Raw genomic sequence first — 18,118 nt, forward strand, 5'->3', positions numbered from 1 at the left:
CTGAGCTGAGTCCAACGGCATGAGGCTTAACAAGGCCAAGTGCCGGGTCCTGCACTTGGGGCACAACAACCCTATGCAGTGCTACAGACTAGGAGAAGTCTGTCTAGAAAGCTGCCTGGAGGAGAAGGACCTGGGGGTGTTGGTTGACAGCCCACTGAAGATGAGCCAGCAGTGTGCCCAGGTAGCCAAGAAGGCCAATGGCATCTTGGCTTGTATCAGAAACGGTGTGACCAGCAGGTCCAGGGAGGTTATTCTCCCTCAGTACTCAGCACTGGTGAGACCGCTCTTCGAATCCTGTGTTCAGTTCTGGGCCCCTCACCACAAGAAGGATGTTGAGGCTCTGGAGCGAGTCCAGAGAAGAGCAACAAAGCTGGTGCCAGGGCTGGAGAACAGGCCTTATGAGGAACAGCTAAGAGAGCTGGGGTTGTTTAGCCTGGAGAAGAGGAGGCTGAGGGGAGACTTCATTGCTCTCTACAACTACCTGAAAGGAGGTTGTGGAGAGGAGGGTGCTGGCCTCTTCTCCCAAGTGACAGGGGACAGGACAAGAGGGAATGGCCTCAAGCTCCACCAGGGGAGGTTTAGGCTAGACATTAGGAAAAATTTCTTCACAGAAAGGGTCATTGGGCACTGGAACAGGCTGCCCAGGGAGGTGGTTGATTCACCTTCCCTGGAGGTGTTTAAGGCACGGGTGGACGAGGTGCTAAGGGGCATGGTTTAGTGTTTGATAGGAATGGTTGGACTCGATGATCCAGTGGGTCTCTTCCAACCTGGTTATTCTGTGATTCTGTGATATATAGTCATTTTTTTTCCTACTTGAAGTTATGGTAAGGTATCCTGGCCACCTAAAAAAAGCAACTTAAACCATTCTGCACAGGCATAGTTCTTACTCCAAGGTGGGTAAATTATGGCCACTTCCAAAGATACCATTCCTCAAAAAGAAACTAGGTTCACACAGAGCCTGAGCAGTATTTAAACTTTAATCAAGTCAGAATTGGAAGCCATCAAACAATTCTATACAACAATATACAGGCTTCAGAACATGACTGAGTATCTTTTACTTCCTATAAACAATCTGAAACATTACAATAGAAATATGATCTACCTAGGAAACAAACATGCTTCTGCAAGATTATTTAGCTGGTCTTGCTCGTAGCCTTCTCTTGATAATTAGATGATCACTTTCCTTCTCTTTTTGTTCTATTAAGATCTGAAAAAGATAAATTTCAAGATTTACTCAGCATTTTTTCAGAGACAACTTACATAATTCTAGAGCCCTCTAACCAATACCTTGGTTTTTCACAGAGACTGTTTAAGAATGAAGCTTGCCTATGATCTTTAAGTCAGAGGTCTTCAGGACAGACAGACCACTTTAGTACTTCATAATAAGCAACTAATACTTGGAACATACAAAATTCCATTTTTGCTGAAAAACACTAAAGTTCAAAGAAAAAATGTGATCCAAAAGCAGCTCTCATTTCTAAACTCTAACTCATTTTGTGAAACAGGAAGCATTCAGAAAACATTTTTAGTTTAAATTCCCTTAGCTTTCATTGACTTCCCAGGATTCAGTATTTCACTTCCAAGCAGCTGCATTTGCTCTGCATCTCTGTCATTTTCTTCACCCTCCTACAGGCAACATTTTGGCTTGTGCCAGCATCCATTCACACAATTTACAGACAATTCTGTCTCAGTGTGGGCAAATGCTCACCACAGTGAAGGAAAGAAAGGACTGAACAGAATGAAGGTATGTACTTCCAGAGTAAGAGCACACTCAGCACAATAGTTACTGTCAAAAACATAAAGCTATATTTCAGAAACAATACATCAAACTCTGGCCTGAAAGACTCTTTGTAGGCTACATTAGACAGGGCAACACAATTTAAGTACAGCCAGAAGGCTGTGCTTTGGAAAAGAATGGATCTATGCCCATCCTAAAGTAACTCAAATATCACCTGGGCATAAATGGAATTGCCTTAGGTGCTTACATGCCCTGCAGAGTTAATTGTACATGCAGACTTCAGTGTTTCAATCACACTGTCTCAAATCTATGGATACTTTAATGGTCTCTATTTCTGTTGTCCCGTAAATGAACACCAGCTACTGGAAAAACAAATTAAAACTCAATTGCTGTAGTAGAGGAAAAAGGAATCCTTCACATACCACAACTAAAATACATGTGCATCCAAATTTAAAGATACCTCTGCGATTGCTGTATCATCTATGCAGTAAGTCAGCAAACACAGAGAAGATAGGCGAGAGAACAGAAAAAAATGACCTAGTAATCAGCAGGAAGAAAAGATCAAAATGAGTTGTTAGGTAGACTCAAGAAATAAGTCAGTACTTTCAAACCTTTTCTGCATCTTTTCAGACCTTTAGGCTTGCTCTTTCTCCCTAATAGTTTATTTTAATCCAAGAGTACATAAAAACATTACAATGGTCAGAACAGTAACCTGTAATCACTTACTGAAGCAGCAGGGATATCCAGAGGGCTAGAAATGTTGGTTGTATACAGCTTTCTCTTAGCTCGTTTTGGCCTGAGCTCATTTTCTTTGATGTTTACTGGTTCTGCAGACGTGGGGGAGCTTATTGTCGCAATCAGCTTCTTTGCTAGAATTAAAATTTTATCATAAACTAATGTCTTGCTGGTCTTGTGAGCCTCAACATTCAAGAACAAAGCAAGCTTTATTAAAAATAGTTTTAAATGAACTAAACATAGCCAGAAGTTTAAATGAAGAGGTATGTGACTACCACATTTTTCTATAGCTGGAAACAATTTTCTTTAGCTTCAGATGTAAAAGCTTAAAGGACACATTGAGATAGCACATTAAATTCAGTTAGGATTCCAATTTCACTGGAAGTTAAACACTTAAACAGGAGTAGAAAAATAGACAACTTCCTGCTGACAGAAGCACAGGGTAGAGTCACTTTTCTCTACAGACTAATACTCGCTTTATAAAGAGATGAGTGTGTGCATATTCTGAGCTAGAGGGAAAGAACAAATCACAAACAAGACTATTAAGCAAAATGAGAAAATACAGGACATGGTAATAAAGAACGCATTTGCTCAAATTAAGTATTTTCAGGGTGACATTTTGAGTACACCAAATTCAGCTTCCACTGATAATGACACATTGCCCTCCTGAAACCAATCTGACAGACCTGGAAAATTAAAATCTCACTAACATCATCCAGACTGTCTCACAGCAGGTAAGAAACACATACTCTGTACCAACTTGAAAACTTCTGCAGACACCTTCATTTTAACTGTCCACCTTGAATAATGGCTGACCTTGTGTTAACCAACCAAATAGTGTCTTTTACAGTTTAAACACTGTCAATTCCTTGTGCCCTCTGCTATTTTTAATCTTTAAAAAGTAGGAAGTCCAAGCAGCTAATCTTCCCAAGGCTTTGTTTAAACTTAATGAAATCCATTAATTACTTCATAGTCAGTTTACTTGAGTTTTCAAAATATTTTCATGAGACACTGCTTTCAGATTCTGTAGAACTAATCTTCCCCTCCCACACAGGTACATCAAAATTCCTGAATACAGTTTCCACAGAAACATGCACATATTCAACACTGCATCCTTTCATTCCACCTGGTTTACCTGACACGCTTAACCTAATCTTCAGAATTGTGTGCAACTTGCAATCAAGGCAGCCTTTTCTGCAAGATTCCATATAGCAGTCCCCAGCATTTTGTAAACAAAAGCACTTAATGCAGCAGGTGTCTTTTAACATCTACATTAACAGATTACAGTAGAAAAAAGACATTCTACAATGCCCAGAGAACATGGAATAAGCCTTATTGATTCTGCACAAACCTTTAGAATGCATAATAGCAGGAGAACTTTGAAAAAAATCTCCAATTTTTTGTAGTGTTCCATCTTTCTTTTTAGCCGACTTCTTACTTGAAGTAGATTCCTGCTTTCTTAAAGGGTATTCTTTTCTAAATGACTCTGTAGTAGACACCTGTAGGTAAAGATGAGATCATTGTTTAAGGTGAAAGCTGACTGGTCTTCAAGTTTAATTCCATTTCATTTGCTTTCAAGGTTATTGTCAAGCTGACACTGAGCTTTGCTACTGACACCTCTGTTCATTATACTAACAACACTACCACAGGAAGAAATACAGAGAATCTCATTTCACATCCAGAAGAAAACAAAATTCTTTAATTGTCACAGAACACATTTAAGGGCATGACTAATATAGGAAACAAATAGCTTCTTTTAAAAAAAAAGTAGATTCAAAATTGTAGACTATTTTATCAGACAAGCTGTTCTAGTTACAAAAAAAACAGGAGGAAACTGATGGGGAAAATAAATCTATCACCCACCCTTTGAACCCACCCAGATTACTACCAAGACCTGAAATAATCTTTTTATCATTGTCCTGAATAGAGATGACATGAACTATAGTAGTTTTACTTGAAAGGCATTGCCTGTAATATCACATATACTAGTAGTACGCTCAGTCTAGTCTTCATAACTATTCAGTATGCAACATCCTCCCCTTTGGATCATTGTACTCTGCAGCTAGGACACATTCTTGGAAAAGACAGACTCATTCTCTTGGGTTAGCTTATAGAGTCCAGGGGAAAACAACCTATGTGTTTAAGAATCCTATTCAAGTACATAGATAAGGATAAGATACTGCTTCGTAAGAACGTTTGCTCCTTTCACAAGTCTGCCTTTAAAAAAAGGCCAAACTAGCTTCAAAAATAGAACAAAACCAAACCAGTTTCAAAAACAGAACAAAATCAAACCAAACCATTTTCTTGTTGCTTGTAGAAGGTGAGTTAGACATAGCAGGTTTTGTATTTTTCTTATTCTCACTTTTCACAAAATCCTAAGAAAATAAATATGACAGATTTTAACCAGGATCCTTTTAGAAAGAAAAACAGTTATTTATATTACAGAAACAGCCACTGCTTAAATGCTATGACTAGGTATAGGGAAGCATTGGCTAATGCTGGAGAGAGAAAACTATTCAAAAGTGAATTAAACTCAAATTGTGGATGTGAACTGGAAATACCTGTAGTCAAATTGTTCTGACATTTTCTATTTTCTTCTATTATTTCCCCTGCTTCAGGTTGGTAGCACAGTACCACTGTTAAACTGTCATTAAAAGATGTCTTCTCTCTTGTGAGGTGATGCCAAGAGATTTCAGATAACCCATAGCCATACCAACTGATAACAGTGTCAGAAAATGGAAAGAGGATTTTGTTCTTCATTTAGTTAGAAGAGAGTCTCTGGAAAGGATTTGATTTTGCTCGTTTCTAAAAAAAAATATCCATCAGCTTCAAAAGTCCTTAGATATATGGATATTCCTACGCCCTAGAGTAGAATTACAAGTATGTAATTACCACCACAACATGGTCTTAGCGTTTCATAGGTTTTATAAGCATATTAGAGATTGCTCTGTTGGTGCTAATGCTGATAAAAGGTGGAGGAAAGGAACAAAGTTCAGGTAGGAGCAGTGAAGATTTACCACCTTGAGTTGCTGTGGAACCTTAGTCTTACATGTAAACACCACAGCACATTAAGAAGGCCGGAGCATATAACGTAACACAACTGAAGGAATAAAAGAGGAATTAAGATCTACAGAAAATATAGAGGTTCAGGTGGTGGTGCAGTTAGCTTCATATAGTCCCTCTAAGTACAAAAAGATCAAAGAATACACAGGCTGGGGAAATAAAGGCAAAGGAAGTGGTCTTGAAACTCTGAAATGCATTGATTGAGCCCGGAGGCTTAACTTGTAGTTGTCTAGTAGAAGAGGTTATAAATTCATATCAACAACTGCCTAAACCAAAAGAAGCAGTTCTATAGAATTGGTCTGCAATCCCATAGAATAGAGTTGGAGACAGGAGCACATGGTACCAGCAGAGAGAGAAAAACGTAAAAGGTAAAGAGAAAGTACAAATTGGAGGCACAGAGACTGGATATATTGAACTCTATGACCTTATTCAACGCAGGCCTGAGATGCACCACTTGTCAGAGAGGGGCGGGAGGTTTAAATATATCCTACGTATATCCTTAGGATCTCAGTGAGAATAGGAAGATAAGGATAGGATTTTAATAAGGGATCAGAGTAATACACTGAAAAAGCGCACAACATATTTTTTAAGTCAGTTTAGGTCATACCTCATCCATCTCTTCAATCTTCCTTTTATTTCTTGACTTGAGCATTTTAACTGTAACTGGTAAGTTACTGCCCTGGTGCTTCACCTCTATCTTATTGGGATGCAGAGGTGTGAACTGGATTTCCATCTCTGGTTTTGGGAAACGGCTAGTTCTTCCATTTTCTGTGGACACTTTAGAGGAGTCAAGGACAATTTCTGAATGGTCCTACAAGCATATGGAAATTTTAAGAGGAGAGTTCTAAAATAACCAGTTAGTTAAAAAAACTGTAATACATATCCCTTCCCAGTAGACTGCAAAGTAAGCATTCCATCTTCCAGTTGTTAGCTTTCAGACTGAAGAAATTACTTTAGCTACAGCAGAGCATAACATGTATTTTCCCAAACTTCGTTATATTTTTTAAAAGTTAACACTTCTGTGATCACAGAACTAATCTTCTATTAGTTTCATCAAGTGCTGCCCAGTCCTTGCAGGATTTTAGGAAGGACAGTTCTGTCTTCTGTTTACCCACCTCAACCCTGATTTTGTAAGCCTCAACCCCATAACCCTCCAGTGGCCTTAACCTCTCCTAAAGAAAGTGCTAGCTTCTTAGCTTGTCTTCACAAGGCAGGAGACACATAGTACCTTGAGTTTGAGTTTTAATTCTTTAGGTCCACCAGGTCTTTCCTGAAAATAATTTGGCTTCCTCCCAAAACTTCACCCCACTCACTTCAACACCGTCATTCAGTTTTTCACAATAAGCCTGTTAACAGCCTCTCCTTGCTTATAACATCAAGTATTGTTGCTACCAGCTTGATCTAAATACTTCAGCATCAACTGTTCATGACAATTCTTCTCTGTAACTTAATTTATAGCAAAACTAACTCATTTTATGATGCTGTCTTAGCTGCTATTACAAAGCCATACAAAGCAGTAACCATTCTGAGAACTATTTTGTCTTCCCTCATACATGACAAGCTTTCTCTCTGCAGCCCTAGGTGAACTGATAAAGTAGCAGCAAACTAGCCAGTCTTATGGGGCAGTAGACAGGAAACAGACTGACAGGCATTTGGGCATTCAGTCCCACTTTGCAACAAGGAGAATTGCATCTCCTATCAGCCAGGGGAGGGACTGCTAGGAAATCCATGTTCAGCCCTGTCCACTGTTAATTAGCAGTGGAGCCACAGAACGTTAATTCAGTCTAGCAGAACTATCTCATTACATACTGTTAATGCAGCACACTAGGCTTCACTCGGAATCAGGAGTCTGAGTACAGTTGCAAGCCTTTTAATTTTTGTTCAGGAAATAGGCAAAGCTGACCTTTTATTTGTGTAAACACCACATATTGTTTTGCTTTGGGTTTAGAGTGTGATGCAAGGTAATGTTTTGCTCTTGTAAAGACCCATATGGGCTGGCAGCTCTAATTACAGAAGCATCTCTCACTACCACATTACAGGCAACAGCATTGAAGCTGTTTGAGCTGAAAACCCCTGCACTGGGCAGGGACAGCTTCACTACAACAGGTTGCTCAAGGCCTCATCCAGCCTGGTCTTCAAATCTCTAGAGCCTGAATGAGTTAACCTGTTTTTCCCTTGGGTATATAAGTTCAACAATGTAGAGAGAAGTACTATTCTATAAAATGAAGTACTTTTTTTCTGAGAATGAGCATGAAAGAGGGAGAGAGAATGAACAAGAATGCAGAACCAACAACATAGTTAAAGTACAAAGAAGAATGAAAAGTAACTTTTGAGAGAATCCCAATGTTGCTGAAACATATACTGAGAAAACAACAAAACAAGAGTTAACAGCATTGTCATTAGTACATAACTTTTATAAATACCACAAAAACATACCTCTTTGTTTACAGACTGATCTATTTTATCCTGTCCTTCTTCACGTAAAGGTACTTCTGCCAAAGACTTAAGACTCTCACAGTTACTGTGTTGTTTCAATTCCTTTATTAAGTCATTTTTCTCAGCCAGCTGTTTTCTTAGTTCTTCTATCTCAGTTTCCTTACCCTAATAAAGATAGCAAAAATTGCCACAAATTGCACGATTAGCAAAATAAACTACATATATGCAAGCATCATTTACATTACTTGGCAGCATTAGTTTTAGAATTGCAGGCTACAACTGCTGCTATCCAACAAAAAGCCAGTAGTTTCACACATGAGTGGCCACTATTTAAAGTGAAGAAAAGTCATATAACCGCCTAGGAAGTTTTACTTTAATTCTGTAGGCTTATAGGAAGTTCACCTCCCATTTTTTTTATGAAGCTCATGGTGCTGTGAAAAAGGCAGCGTATGTGACAGTTGTTTCACATTTCCAGTCCAACTTGGCAATCAGAGGATTAAACAGACTTGAGTGTTTGTTTGAACTACTAAATACTTTGAAAATTCAGTTACTGTTATAAATACTGTTTCAAAAGTACCTAAAATTTTTTAAATTTGCTGCAAATGGTTTCAATGTGACAGTGTTTAAGAACAAAAAATAGTGCCAAAATGCAAAGAGCAAGGATAGTGTTTTGCAGAACTAATGGATAACAAAAAAATAAAATCACATAGGAACAAGAGAGAATGAAAGATGACCTTTCCTGAATCCTTTAATGCAGCCTCTTTCAGTTCTGCTATTTCTTTATCTTTCTGCATGGCATTAGAAGCCAAAGTCTTGAGCTCTACTTCCAAAGCTTCTACTAATTTATCTCTTTCTTCGCGCCACTTCTGAAGATTGTTGTCCTTTTCTACCAACTGTGCAGCAAGTCTTTCCTAAATGGGGAAAAAAAGAAGTTAGTGTGCAGAAGTGGTGTTCAATTCTCTCTTAACTGTTCTAATGGCTTGGTTTTGCACAGTTAGAACTATTTTATTGCCTTAGGAAACCTGAGAACTTAAGTAGATCTTTAACTGGTTTGAGATGAGTTTTTTTCTTTTAAACATGCAAAAGCAAACCTTGCTTCAATTAGGAAAATCTGTGCCTATATTTATATTTCTTTTGAAGAGAATTTTTGCTAAGAACCACCACTTCTGCTTGCTTGCTTTGTTATTTTATTACTATCATGTTTCAGGCAAGCAAAGCCACAGCCAAAGTGAAATCAGGCCTAAGCTAACATCCTCCTGTACTGTTTGTAGATCCCAAAAGTCATTGCCAACTACTTCTACGTGCAAGCACAGGTGTAGATTGTACAGATTCATATAACCATTTCATATGCTTAAAAAATTACAACCTTGACACAGTTCAGTCCAGTGAACAGGCAAAGTGAAGTTTTTCCTTTTCACAAGATAAACTTTAAGAATTCCTAGTGAGATGGTGGTGGTAATCAGACGGAAAGGAACAGGCATGTTAAATTCCATTAAGTACTAAGCTTTTTCCTCTTGTGACCCTCCTATTCTTTCTTTTTCATATTGCGATCCCATCTAGCCTTTGCCATGTGATAGTGATGCAACTTTGACCACAGCCAGCTACCCTACACTGTTACCATTTTCCGGGATGTTTGCTTTGTACTACGGACCACACTAAGACCTTCCTGACACCCCCAGTCACTTACAATTTCTGTTTGTCGTTCTACATGATGTTCTTTGTCCTCTGCAAATTTTCTCATTTCTCTGCTGTGAAGGTTGTCAGCCTCTTTTATTTGATTTATGAACCCCATTTTTTCCTCCAGCCACTTCTTTCTATCAGTTTGGTACTTTGCCTCATTCACCTATTTTAATGAAACCAGATATAAAACCACAGATAGAGTTTAAGCAAACAAGTCTTAAAATCTAGATTATCATTAAATGGATTCATTTCAAAAAGATAACAGAAATACTAGCACAGTTTTACTCCAGCATATTCCCAAGTGTAAGCATTACAATCTTCTTTGTTCTTCTCTATTGAAAACTTCTTATTTGACTGGCGCGTCTTCACAGAACAGATATTTCCTCTAAAATGTGGATATCGTGCATAGCGTTTAATTCACAAACACTATAAAAGTTACAAGAAAAGTAGTTGTAAAGAGACCCTTTTAACTTATGAATTCCCAATTTTTCATGCTGCCTTACAGGACGTATAAGAAAACTTACTGCTCCTTCAAGTCTGAAAGGCAAAGAATGCAGCACAATTTGAATGGTAGGCAGACATAGTGTATATGCAAGAATCTCTTGTCTGGGAGAATGTCCGACAAGACAGAAGGCACCTGAAAAGCTGCTTGGAGAAGTCTGCTTTCTAATCCAACAAGAATTACAGGCAATTCCTCAGCCAGACAGCAAGGGCTTACAGGTCACACAGCAAGCACATCATCTTGGAAGAGTTTGATTTCAGGAGTTGGATTGGTTATGACCAATATTAGAGGAGCTCACCTACAGAAGCACCATCTGTGGCAGCATGAAGTTAGGAAGGGTGCACTCCATTACAGGGCAGCAGTGATGTCATACATTACAAAGATGCTGCATCCAGACTTCGCTGTACTGGGGCACCACAGCTTTTAAAGGAGGTTTCCTTTACCAGTGTAACAGCTTGCGATATTATGTCATAGCTCATGAGGTTAGTGACACAAAAAAAATTAAAACCCCTAAATGAAAGTTACAGCTTCAAAACTAGCCATGAATTACATCACCATGTTTTACCTTCAGTTCTTTTTGCAGCTTTACGAGTTCCTCATTTTCATTTAGGTCTTTCTCCTCATTTTTGCTCATCTTTTGCTGCCAGTCACCATCGCTCTGGTTATTCAACTCTGTATATTTCTGCTTCCATGCTTCCAGTTCTAGTGAGTATACAAAACGAGGTTATATAATTTATAGTTTCAAGGGCATATTTGACCCCATTCACATCCTTCTACTAAAGTTCCTTAGATTTATCAGCCATGACTACAAAGGAAAAACAGAAGCCTTTAACTGTTAGAAGCTTTTGCTATGTACTAGATAAAATTAATGCCTCCATTAGAGCAAATAAATAAACCTAGAAATTTAAAGCAGCTATGACAAGACATCTAAAACATTTTTGCCTTTCTGACCCCTATGGAGACATTACCCAAAACTAATCTGTTGTTCTCTTCCAATTTGGCTTCAAGCGCTTGATCTTGTTCGATCTGAGTCCGTTCTTGTTCTTCTAATGTCATCCTCATATCTTCAATTATTTTTTCCTTTACACACAGATCTGAAGATTTAAAAATACAAATAAGCCCTCTCCCTAGTTTCCACCACTCTCTCCCAAAGTGCCTTCATTACAGCCATTACCCCATTCCCTCAGATCAAAAGCTCTGTTAGAAAGAAACAGAGAATCTCTACTGAACTCTCCAAATCCAAAATTCTTAAGTTACTCTCATTGACTTGATTTAGGTGAGGGTTTCAAAATTAACAACAGTCAGACTATATCCTGTATTATACGAGAAATCAACCCTTGTTCAACTGGCTAAATGTTTATCAAATGTGTAGAAACTGTTATTGGTTTAGTTCATGTTTCAGTGTCTGATTTTGTTAAAATGGCCAACTAAAATGGCAAGTAAACGCTAACATGTAATAAGTTAACACTGATACAGCAAAGCCACACTTTCTCAGGAGCTTATGTTTCTGGTTCTGAGACCATTTCTTTGCTTTCAAATACACCTTTTATATTCCATAAAAATTAGTTCGCAACCATAACATTTTAACATCCAGGTTGCAGTTTCTCACTATATTTTAAAATATCAATACACAAGACTCTCCAGATTTGTTCACAACATGGCAACTCACTATGCGGCTACCCTACACCAAAAAATTGAACAAAAATGGCTTATTCTGACCTTTATGTGTTTTCTCATACTCTCTGGAAATCTCTTCCAGTCTTTTAATATTCAACTGCTCCTAAATATGACATTAAATCAAATAAAAGAAAACACATTGAAAGAAACATACATACTAGAAACAAGTAACTTTTCATTCTGAGCTTTAGTCATTATTTAAGACAAAGAGTTCAGAAAAAATAAGTTTTTCATACAGTGTAAAGGAGCATTCAAGCTGATAAAAAATGTCTAGAGGTATACATTACTACTAATATAAGTAATTGTCATGAATCTAAATTATCTGTACATCTGAAGTATGGGTTTACTAGCCAAATTACTCTACCTAAAACAATCTGACAATGCCTCACAGCAAGAAGTTTTTAAAACATCTTTCATTCATCCATTCAAAATAATTTCAGCTGGCTAGTCTTATATGGTTGGACTCGATGATTCGGTGGGTCTTTTCCAACCTGATGATTCTATGATTTTTACTCCAACTTCTGTACACTTTATCCTGTTGCTTAAAAAATTCACCTCATTAAGTGATTAATTAAAACAAATAACAGCAAGCAAAATTTTAGAAATAAAATACCTTTTTAAGTTGCAGAATTGTGCGCTGTTTGATTTCCAATTCCTTACCAAGCTGGCTTTTCATTCTCTGAAGTTCATTAACTTCTTTCCTTAGGGAATTCTCCTCAGATTGCATTGTACACACCTGTAGCAACACACAAAGACAGCAAGAAAAGCTAAAATGTAGCTACAAGCTTTTTACAGTCAAAGTTATCTAAATAGCCAGATATTTTAAGAGTCATATTTTTGCAAGCATCTTAGCTACATTTCAGGAACTGGAAGTGCACTATATTGTATATCCTTCCTAGGAAAGAAATTAATCATAGAATAAAGCAGGATGGAGAAAAAAATGAACCAAGCACACAAAACCCTGCGTTAACATAAAAAAAGAATGTATTCTGATCCTATCCTTGCTACTTCTCAAACAGAGGATTACACACTGAATGTTGAGGAGAAAAAGGTCCTCAAATGTTAGGGTGCTGGGGAAGACCTTAATACTTCAAGGCTTAACGTTCAAGCCCAAACTCTTGCAATAATCTTCAGGATTTTAATATCTTGTGATATTCCATAAAATTCCAAGAAATCCTATTGTTTGATAACTAAATGTTAACAATTAACATCAGTAAGAGTTACACCATTTTTTCATTTCTTCTCACCAGCCTTGAGAGAAAAACATAGCTCAGATTTTTTAGTCTCAAGTTCTAATCAATCCATCTTTTCCTCTTAGACATCAGGATTTTCCACAAGTCTTTGAACTCATCACAAATGACAGCATAAGGCTATAATCTTCATAACAACAGTAAAGGCCTTCTCCACAGATTAGCCACAGTTTTCACAAAACTTTTTCAAGTGTATTAAGAAATTTTACATCCCCATCCCTTCAATACACATACTAAATAATGTTTTGATACTTGGTCTTTATCTTACAGCTTCAAAGGCAACATAACTCAAGATTCTGTTATTCTCTAAATGGATCACTCAGAATAGCCCTATTATAAACAGTTTTTAACATTCATAGCTTGAGATTTGTGAAAACAGGTTTTAACAAAGGAATCCTGAGCATAAACTCACAGAAGAAACACTTGGCCTACGGTTACAAACCTCTTTTTCTACTTGCTGGATTTGTTTCTTGGCATCAGAATATTTCTCTTTCAAATCTGTATATTCTTCCTCTTTCCTCTCCAAATCTTTTTTCAAATTCTGTATGAGGCTTGAGCTCTCTGAAATATCTTTACGTAGCCTTTTAAGAGACACAAATAACATTAGTGTTACATACATCAAAGAAAGAGCTTTTACACATCATTTATTTACAAATGGCATCTCAGATCTATCAAATCCATGACAAGCTTTCTCATTTCACTTTTGGATTTTAGCTTATTTTATGATCCTGAAACAGCAAACTGCTCAGGTTGAATTCTAAACCCTGCCAAGGTTTAAATTTTACACATAATAGAGCAACCAATTTTATCCTTAGGCGTCCTTAGAAAGTCAGAAAAGGATCAAGGTTAATATCAAGTAAGTTTAAACTTGATAGCTCCATCCCAGACTTTGTAAGGCTCAAAATAAAGAAAAATCAAGAGAACAGAAAATCAAGAGCATTGCAGCAAGTACTGCTGTCACAAGTGCTACAAAATTGACAAGTGTGATGGGTTTATTTTTAAGTAGTCATTTTTATTTAAAAACGTTTACAGTAAGACCTCTTGGATTTTTACTTTAAAACTAAAACTTACAGAAGGTTTTTTAGATTCTAAAATTGACACAAGACTCCTCAAAAGGAAAACTTTTCAAGGCTTTGGGATCCCCACACCTTCATGATCAATTGTACTTTAGAGTATATACAGGTGTACACCCACAGATGTGACACCAATAGACTCTTAAAGTTGTTTTTATATGACTGCCAACTCCTTACCATATAGCCAATATAATCTCTAAAATACTTTTAATCTCTTATTTCCTAAAGATTTAAAAAGTAGGGGGAACTGAGGGAAGTTCTACCCTCCTACACCCATTACTGTTCACCTAGAACAGCTATTATCAAAACCAGGGGTTTACTGTTTATTCCCTAAGTTTTTTTATTTTTTCTCCTTTTCCTTTTTACCATTCAGTCCTTTCTGAAGAAAACATTGCCTGCTTTTATACAAGCTATGGGCTATAACATTAACCGATATGTCATTTCCTCAAGAAAAGGTACCCACCACAAAACTACCAGAAATCTCCAAATAACTTGTTTCCTTGTATGCTCCTGCTTCCCCCAGCAACATTTCCACATGATTTAGATCTAAATTTTTAAAGTCTAGATAGGAAAACACAGCCAGTAGGGTATGCAAATACACTCAAACAGTGTATTAAAACTTCTTAAAAAGAAGTTTGGTTAATAAAGTTGATAAACATGCAAACACATTTTATCAAAATAAACAATGTTCATAGACTGTAGTTCTGAGTCTATTCTCAAAGGGCTATGAGTTGTCTCACTATTTACTTACAACTCTATAGTTTGTATTTGCTTATCCTCCTTTTTCTCTTTTTCCTGAAAAGCATGTTTCATGTTCTCCAAACTGTTTGTTAGCTGCGTGACTTCCTCCTTCAGAATTGCTTCTTGATCTCTTAATTCTTTCACGGTTTTGTCCGAATTAACACATTTCTCTTGCAAAGCTACCATATTACTTTCTAGATTTAAAATAATAGATTCTTTTTCTTTAAGGGCTGCTTTTAACTTTGTTACATCATCATCTTTAGCTCTAAATGCCTGCAAGAGGCATTCAAGTTCTCTCATTTTTCCTTTGTAGCCGGCAACTTCCACCTCAAGCTGTGCAATCACTCTTTGATCTTCTGCAGCCTGTTTTTCAAAATCCTGGGTTTTCTTCTGGATTTGTGCTTGTAACTGATTCATAAGATCTTTTTCCTTTATGGACTGATGATCTTTATTTGCAATCTCATTCAACATTACTTTCAGTTGATTACTATAATTCTCAGTATCATTAAGTCTCCTCTTTAAGTCTTCAACTTCTTGAATAAGTTCTTGAATGCGCTGACTTTTTTGGGAAAAAGCCTCAATCATATTTTTGCATTCTTCCCAAATGTTTTCAACAATGCAGTGAAAGGAGCTTTCACATCTCAGATCTTCTGTAGAAGCAGTTTGGGGTTGCACGCATACAGAATTCATTTGAGCTCTCTCTGGTTCATCTTTTTGAGAGTCTAAGGAGTCCTTTACATTAACTGAATCAATATCCATAGCATAAGACCCTAAGTGACATTTATACAACCTATTTACTTTAGATTGCATTGTTTTAATTTGTGACACTTTATCAATTACGTTTTGTTTGGCAACTTCTACTTCATTATTTAGCTGAATAATCTTTTCTTCTTGTTCCATATTTATAGTTTTCTGTTTGTTCAATTCAGATACAATCTCCTGATAGTCAGCTCGACACTGCTGAAGTTCTTCACTTAAGCTAAAAGCCTTTTCTTCAGAAGCAGAGAGCTTGAGGTGCAGGTCTGCTATCTGCCCATGGAGTTGTTCTTTTTTGTTGTTTTCTTTTCTGTATTGTTCTTCAAGTGGAGGTAGCTGACCTTCCAAGGTTTCTGTTCTTTCCTTCAGTGCTGGTATTTCTGTATAATTCTCAGGAGTATTTGTTTTCTCATGCTTAGTTTTCTCTTGCTCTAAAGAGTCATCAAAACTCTCCATATCGCCTAAGAAAAAAAAAAACCAAACCACAATATACAGCTCAGGTTGATTTAAATCAATAATACAAGACACAGGCAAAACCAAACAGCAATTACAACGTGGGAAAACTCAACCATCTCATACCATAAGCCACACTCATCTCATACAGCATTCTGAAGTCTTAAAGTAGTTAGAGCACTCTGAACAGTTTAATGTGCAATAGGTGCCTCTTCAGGTTCTTGACATAGTTTGCAGCAGGAGGTGTTCAGAAGCCTTCAAGAACACTTTGCCTTGCCTCTATTCCAGCCTTCTATTCTGCACCACTGGTAGAAAAATCTAACTAGCTTACTACTATATAGTAACACCTATGAGCTAGGTAACATTCACAGCTATATCTAGTTTCTACTTTCACTGTGTTGACAATCCCTTTAAAACAGCCAGCACTCATTCTACATTTAGATGAGCAACAATATTGAATACTTTTCTCAAAAGTTTCATCATATTCAACACCTCCTTGCTTTAAATATGAAGCTAAAAATCCAGCACAAGTTTCTTATTTAGTATTTGGGACCTTCCTCTCATTTTTTCAACTGTTTTTAAAACTAGATGTAAGGATAAATATTTGTGCCCATACCTAGTGTGCTGCACGTAAAGTTCTCCAAGAAAGATGTACAACATTCCATCACAATTCCAAATTTCCATAAATATTTTATTAGCTTAGGACTAGTTTTTCCCCAAGTAATGAGCAATTCTAACTAAAATCACATGCATTTCACCACCTTCAAATTTACTCTACCTGCATTTCAGAGATGTTTTAGAATCCAGCAGTGACCATTCAGTAATGCTTACACTGAGTTTTAATGTTAAAATTAAGCCTAAGGGTGAGGAAATCACAACTTTGTACTCTAGAGAGATACTACGAATTCTTGCAAGTACTTCCACTACACTGTGGTGGCGTTTAGCAGTCAGATCACTTCGGGACCATTAAGCACATGACTACATACATACTGCATGGGAACATCCTCTGAACAGGTCCAACCAGTTTCAATACTCCCTAGAAGCAGAAGCAGTCATACTAAGGGATTAGCAATAGCGTCTCCATATCAAGTCAGGTTTTAAGGTCTTGATTATTTTTGGAGTGACTTTTTTCCCTCCTGCTTTTTTTTCCTCCTGTACCTTTTCAGTTCTAATTAGACATATCACATGATCCTGCTAGGTTAGACACAGCTTTACTTTGGCTTGTAAAGCCACACTTCTAAATCCTTCTAGATTAGACAGTTAGAATTGGGAGATTTTTCCCTCCGAAAGTCCAGTTGTGTGGTCCTAACATGCCAGAAAAATTACTCCATATTCCTGTCCAGTGTGAGTAGTTTTATATATGGCACTAAAAGGGAGAGGTGCTGAGGGGTCTTGAGACCCTTGTGATTTAAGGTAGCAAGATGAACAAAGGAGCAGCTTAGCCACAAGAAGGATGTTGAGGCTCTGGAGCGAGTCCACAGAAGAGCAATGAAGCTGGTGAAGGGGCTGGAGAACAGGCCTTATGAGGAACAGCTGAGAGAGCTGGGGTTGTTTAGCCTGGAGAAGAGGAGGCTGAGGGCAGACCTCATTGCTCTCTACAACTACCTGAAAGGAGGTTGTGGAGAGGAGGGAGCTGGCCTCTTCTCCCAGGTGACAGGACAAGAGGGAATGGCCTCAAGCTCCGCCAGGGGAGGTTTAGGCTGGACATTAGGAAAAAATTCTTCACAGAAAGGGTCATTGGGCACTGAAACAGGCTGCCCAGGGAGGTGGTTGAGTCACCTTCCCTGGAGGTGTTTAAGGCACAAGTGGATGAGGTGCTGAGGGATATGGTTTAGTGATTGATAGGAATGGTTGGACTTGATGATCTGGTAGGTCTCTTCCAACCTGGTGATTCTATGATTCTATAGGGAGAAGGATATGACCACTCACAAAAGGATTTAGAAATTATTTAATGTTTTATACTGACAACCAGTCATGCAACAAAGCAGGAAAAATATTAGCGCAAAAAGATTCA

The 18,118-nt window shown here is 37.6% G+C and overlaps 1 protein-coding gene across 1 annotated transcript in view; it reads right to left on the reverse strand.

The window, feature by feature from the left end:
* Positions 1-900: 900 nt before the first annotated feature.
* Positions 901-18,118, reverse strand: part of KIF20B (kinesin family member 20B) — a 34,739-nt gene continuing 17,521 nt past the window's right edge. Inside the window, exons 19-32 of the mRNA XM_069864340.1 lie at positions 14,906-16,112; positions 13,524-13,662; positions 12,445-12,567; positions 11,874-11,934; positions 11,123-11,248; positions 10,720-10,856; positions 9,660-9,815; positions 8,707-8,883; positions 7,973-8,137; positions 6,144-6,347; positions 4,771-4,848; positions 3,825-3,972; positions 2,465-2,607; positions 901-1,207 (exon numbers count right to left, since the gene is read on the reverse strand). Coding sequence (XP_069720441.1) covers positions 1,130-1,207; positions 2,465-2,607; positions 3,825-3,972; positions 4,771-4,848; positions 6,144-6,347; positions 7,973-8,137; positions 8,707-8,883; positions 9,660-9,815; positions 10,720-10,856; positions 11,123-11,248; positions 11,874-11,934; positions 12,445-12,567; positions 13,524-13,662; positions 14,906-16,112 — 2,942 coding nt within the window. The 3' untranslated portion in view covers positions 901-1,129. The remainder of the gene's footprint in view (positions 1,208-2,464; positions 2,608-3,824; positions 3,973-4,770; positions 4,849-6,143; positions 6,348-7,972; positions 8,138-8,706; positions 8,884-9,659; positions 9,816-10,719; positions 10,857-11,122; positions 11,249-11,873; positions 11,935-12,444; positions 12,568-13,523; positions 13,663-14,905; positions 16,113-18,118) is intronic.

The sequence above is a fragment of the Phaenicophaeus curvirostris genome, chromosome 9 (genome assembly GCF_032191515.1).
Source record: "Phaenicophaeus curvirostris isolate KB17595 chromosome 9, BPBGC_Pcur_1.0, whole genome shotgun sequence".
NCBI classification, from domain to species: Eukaryota; Metazoa; Chordata; class Aves; order Cuculiformes; family Cuculidae; genus Phaenicophaeus; species Phaenicophaeus curvirostris.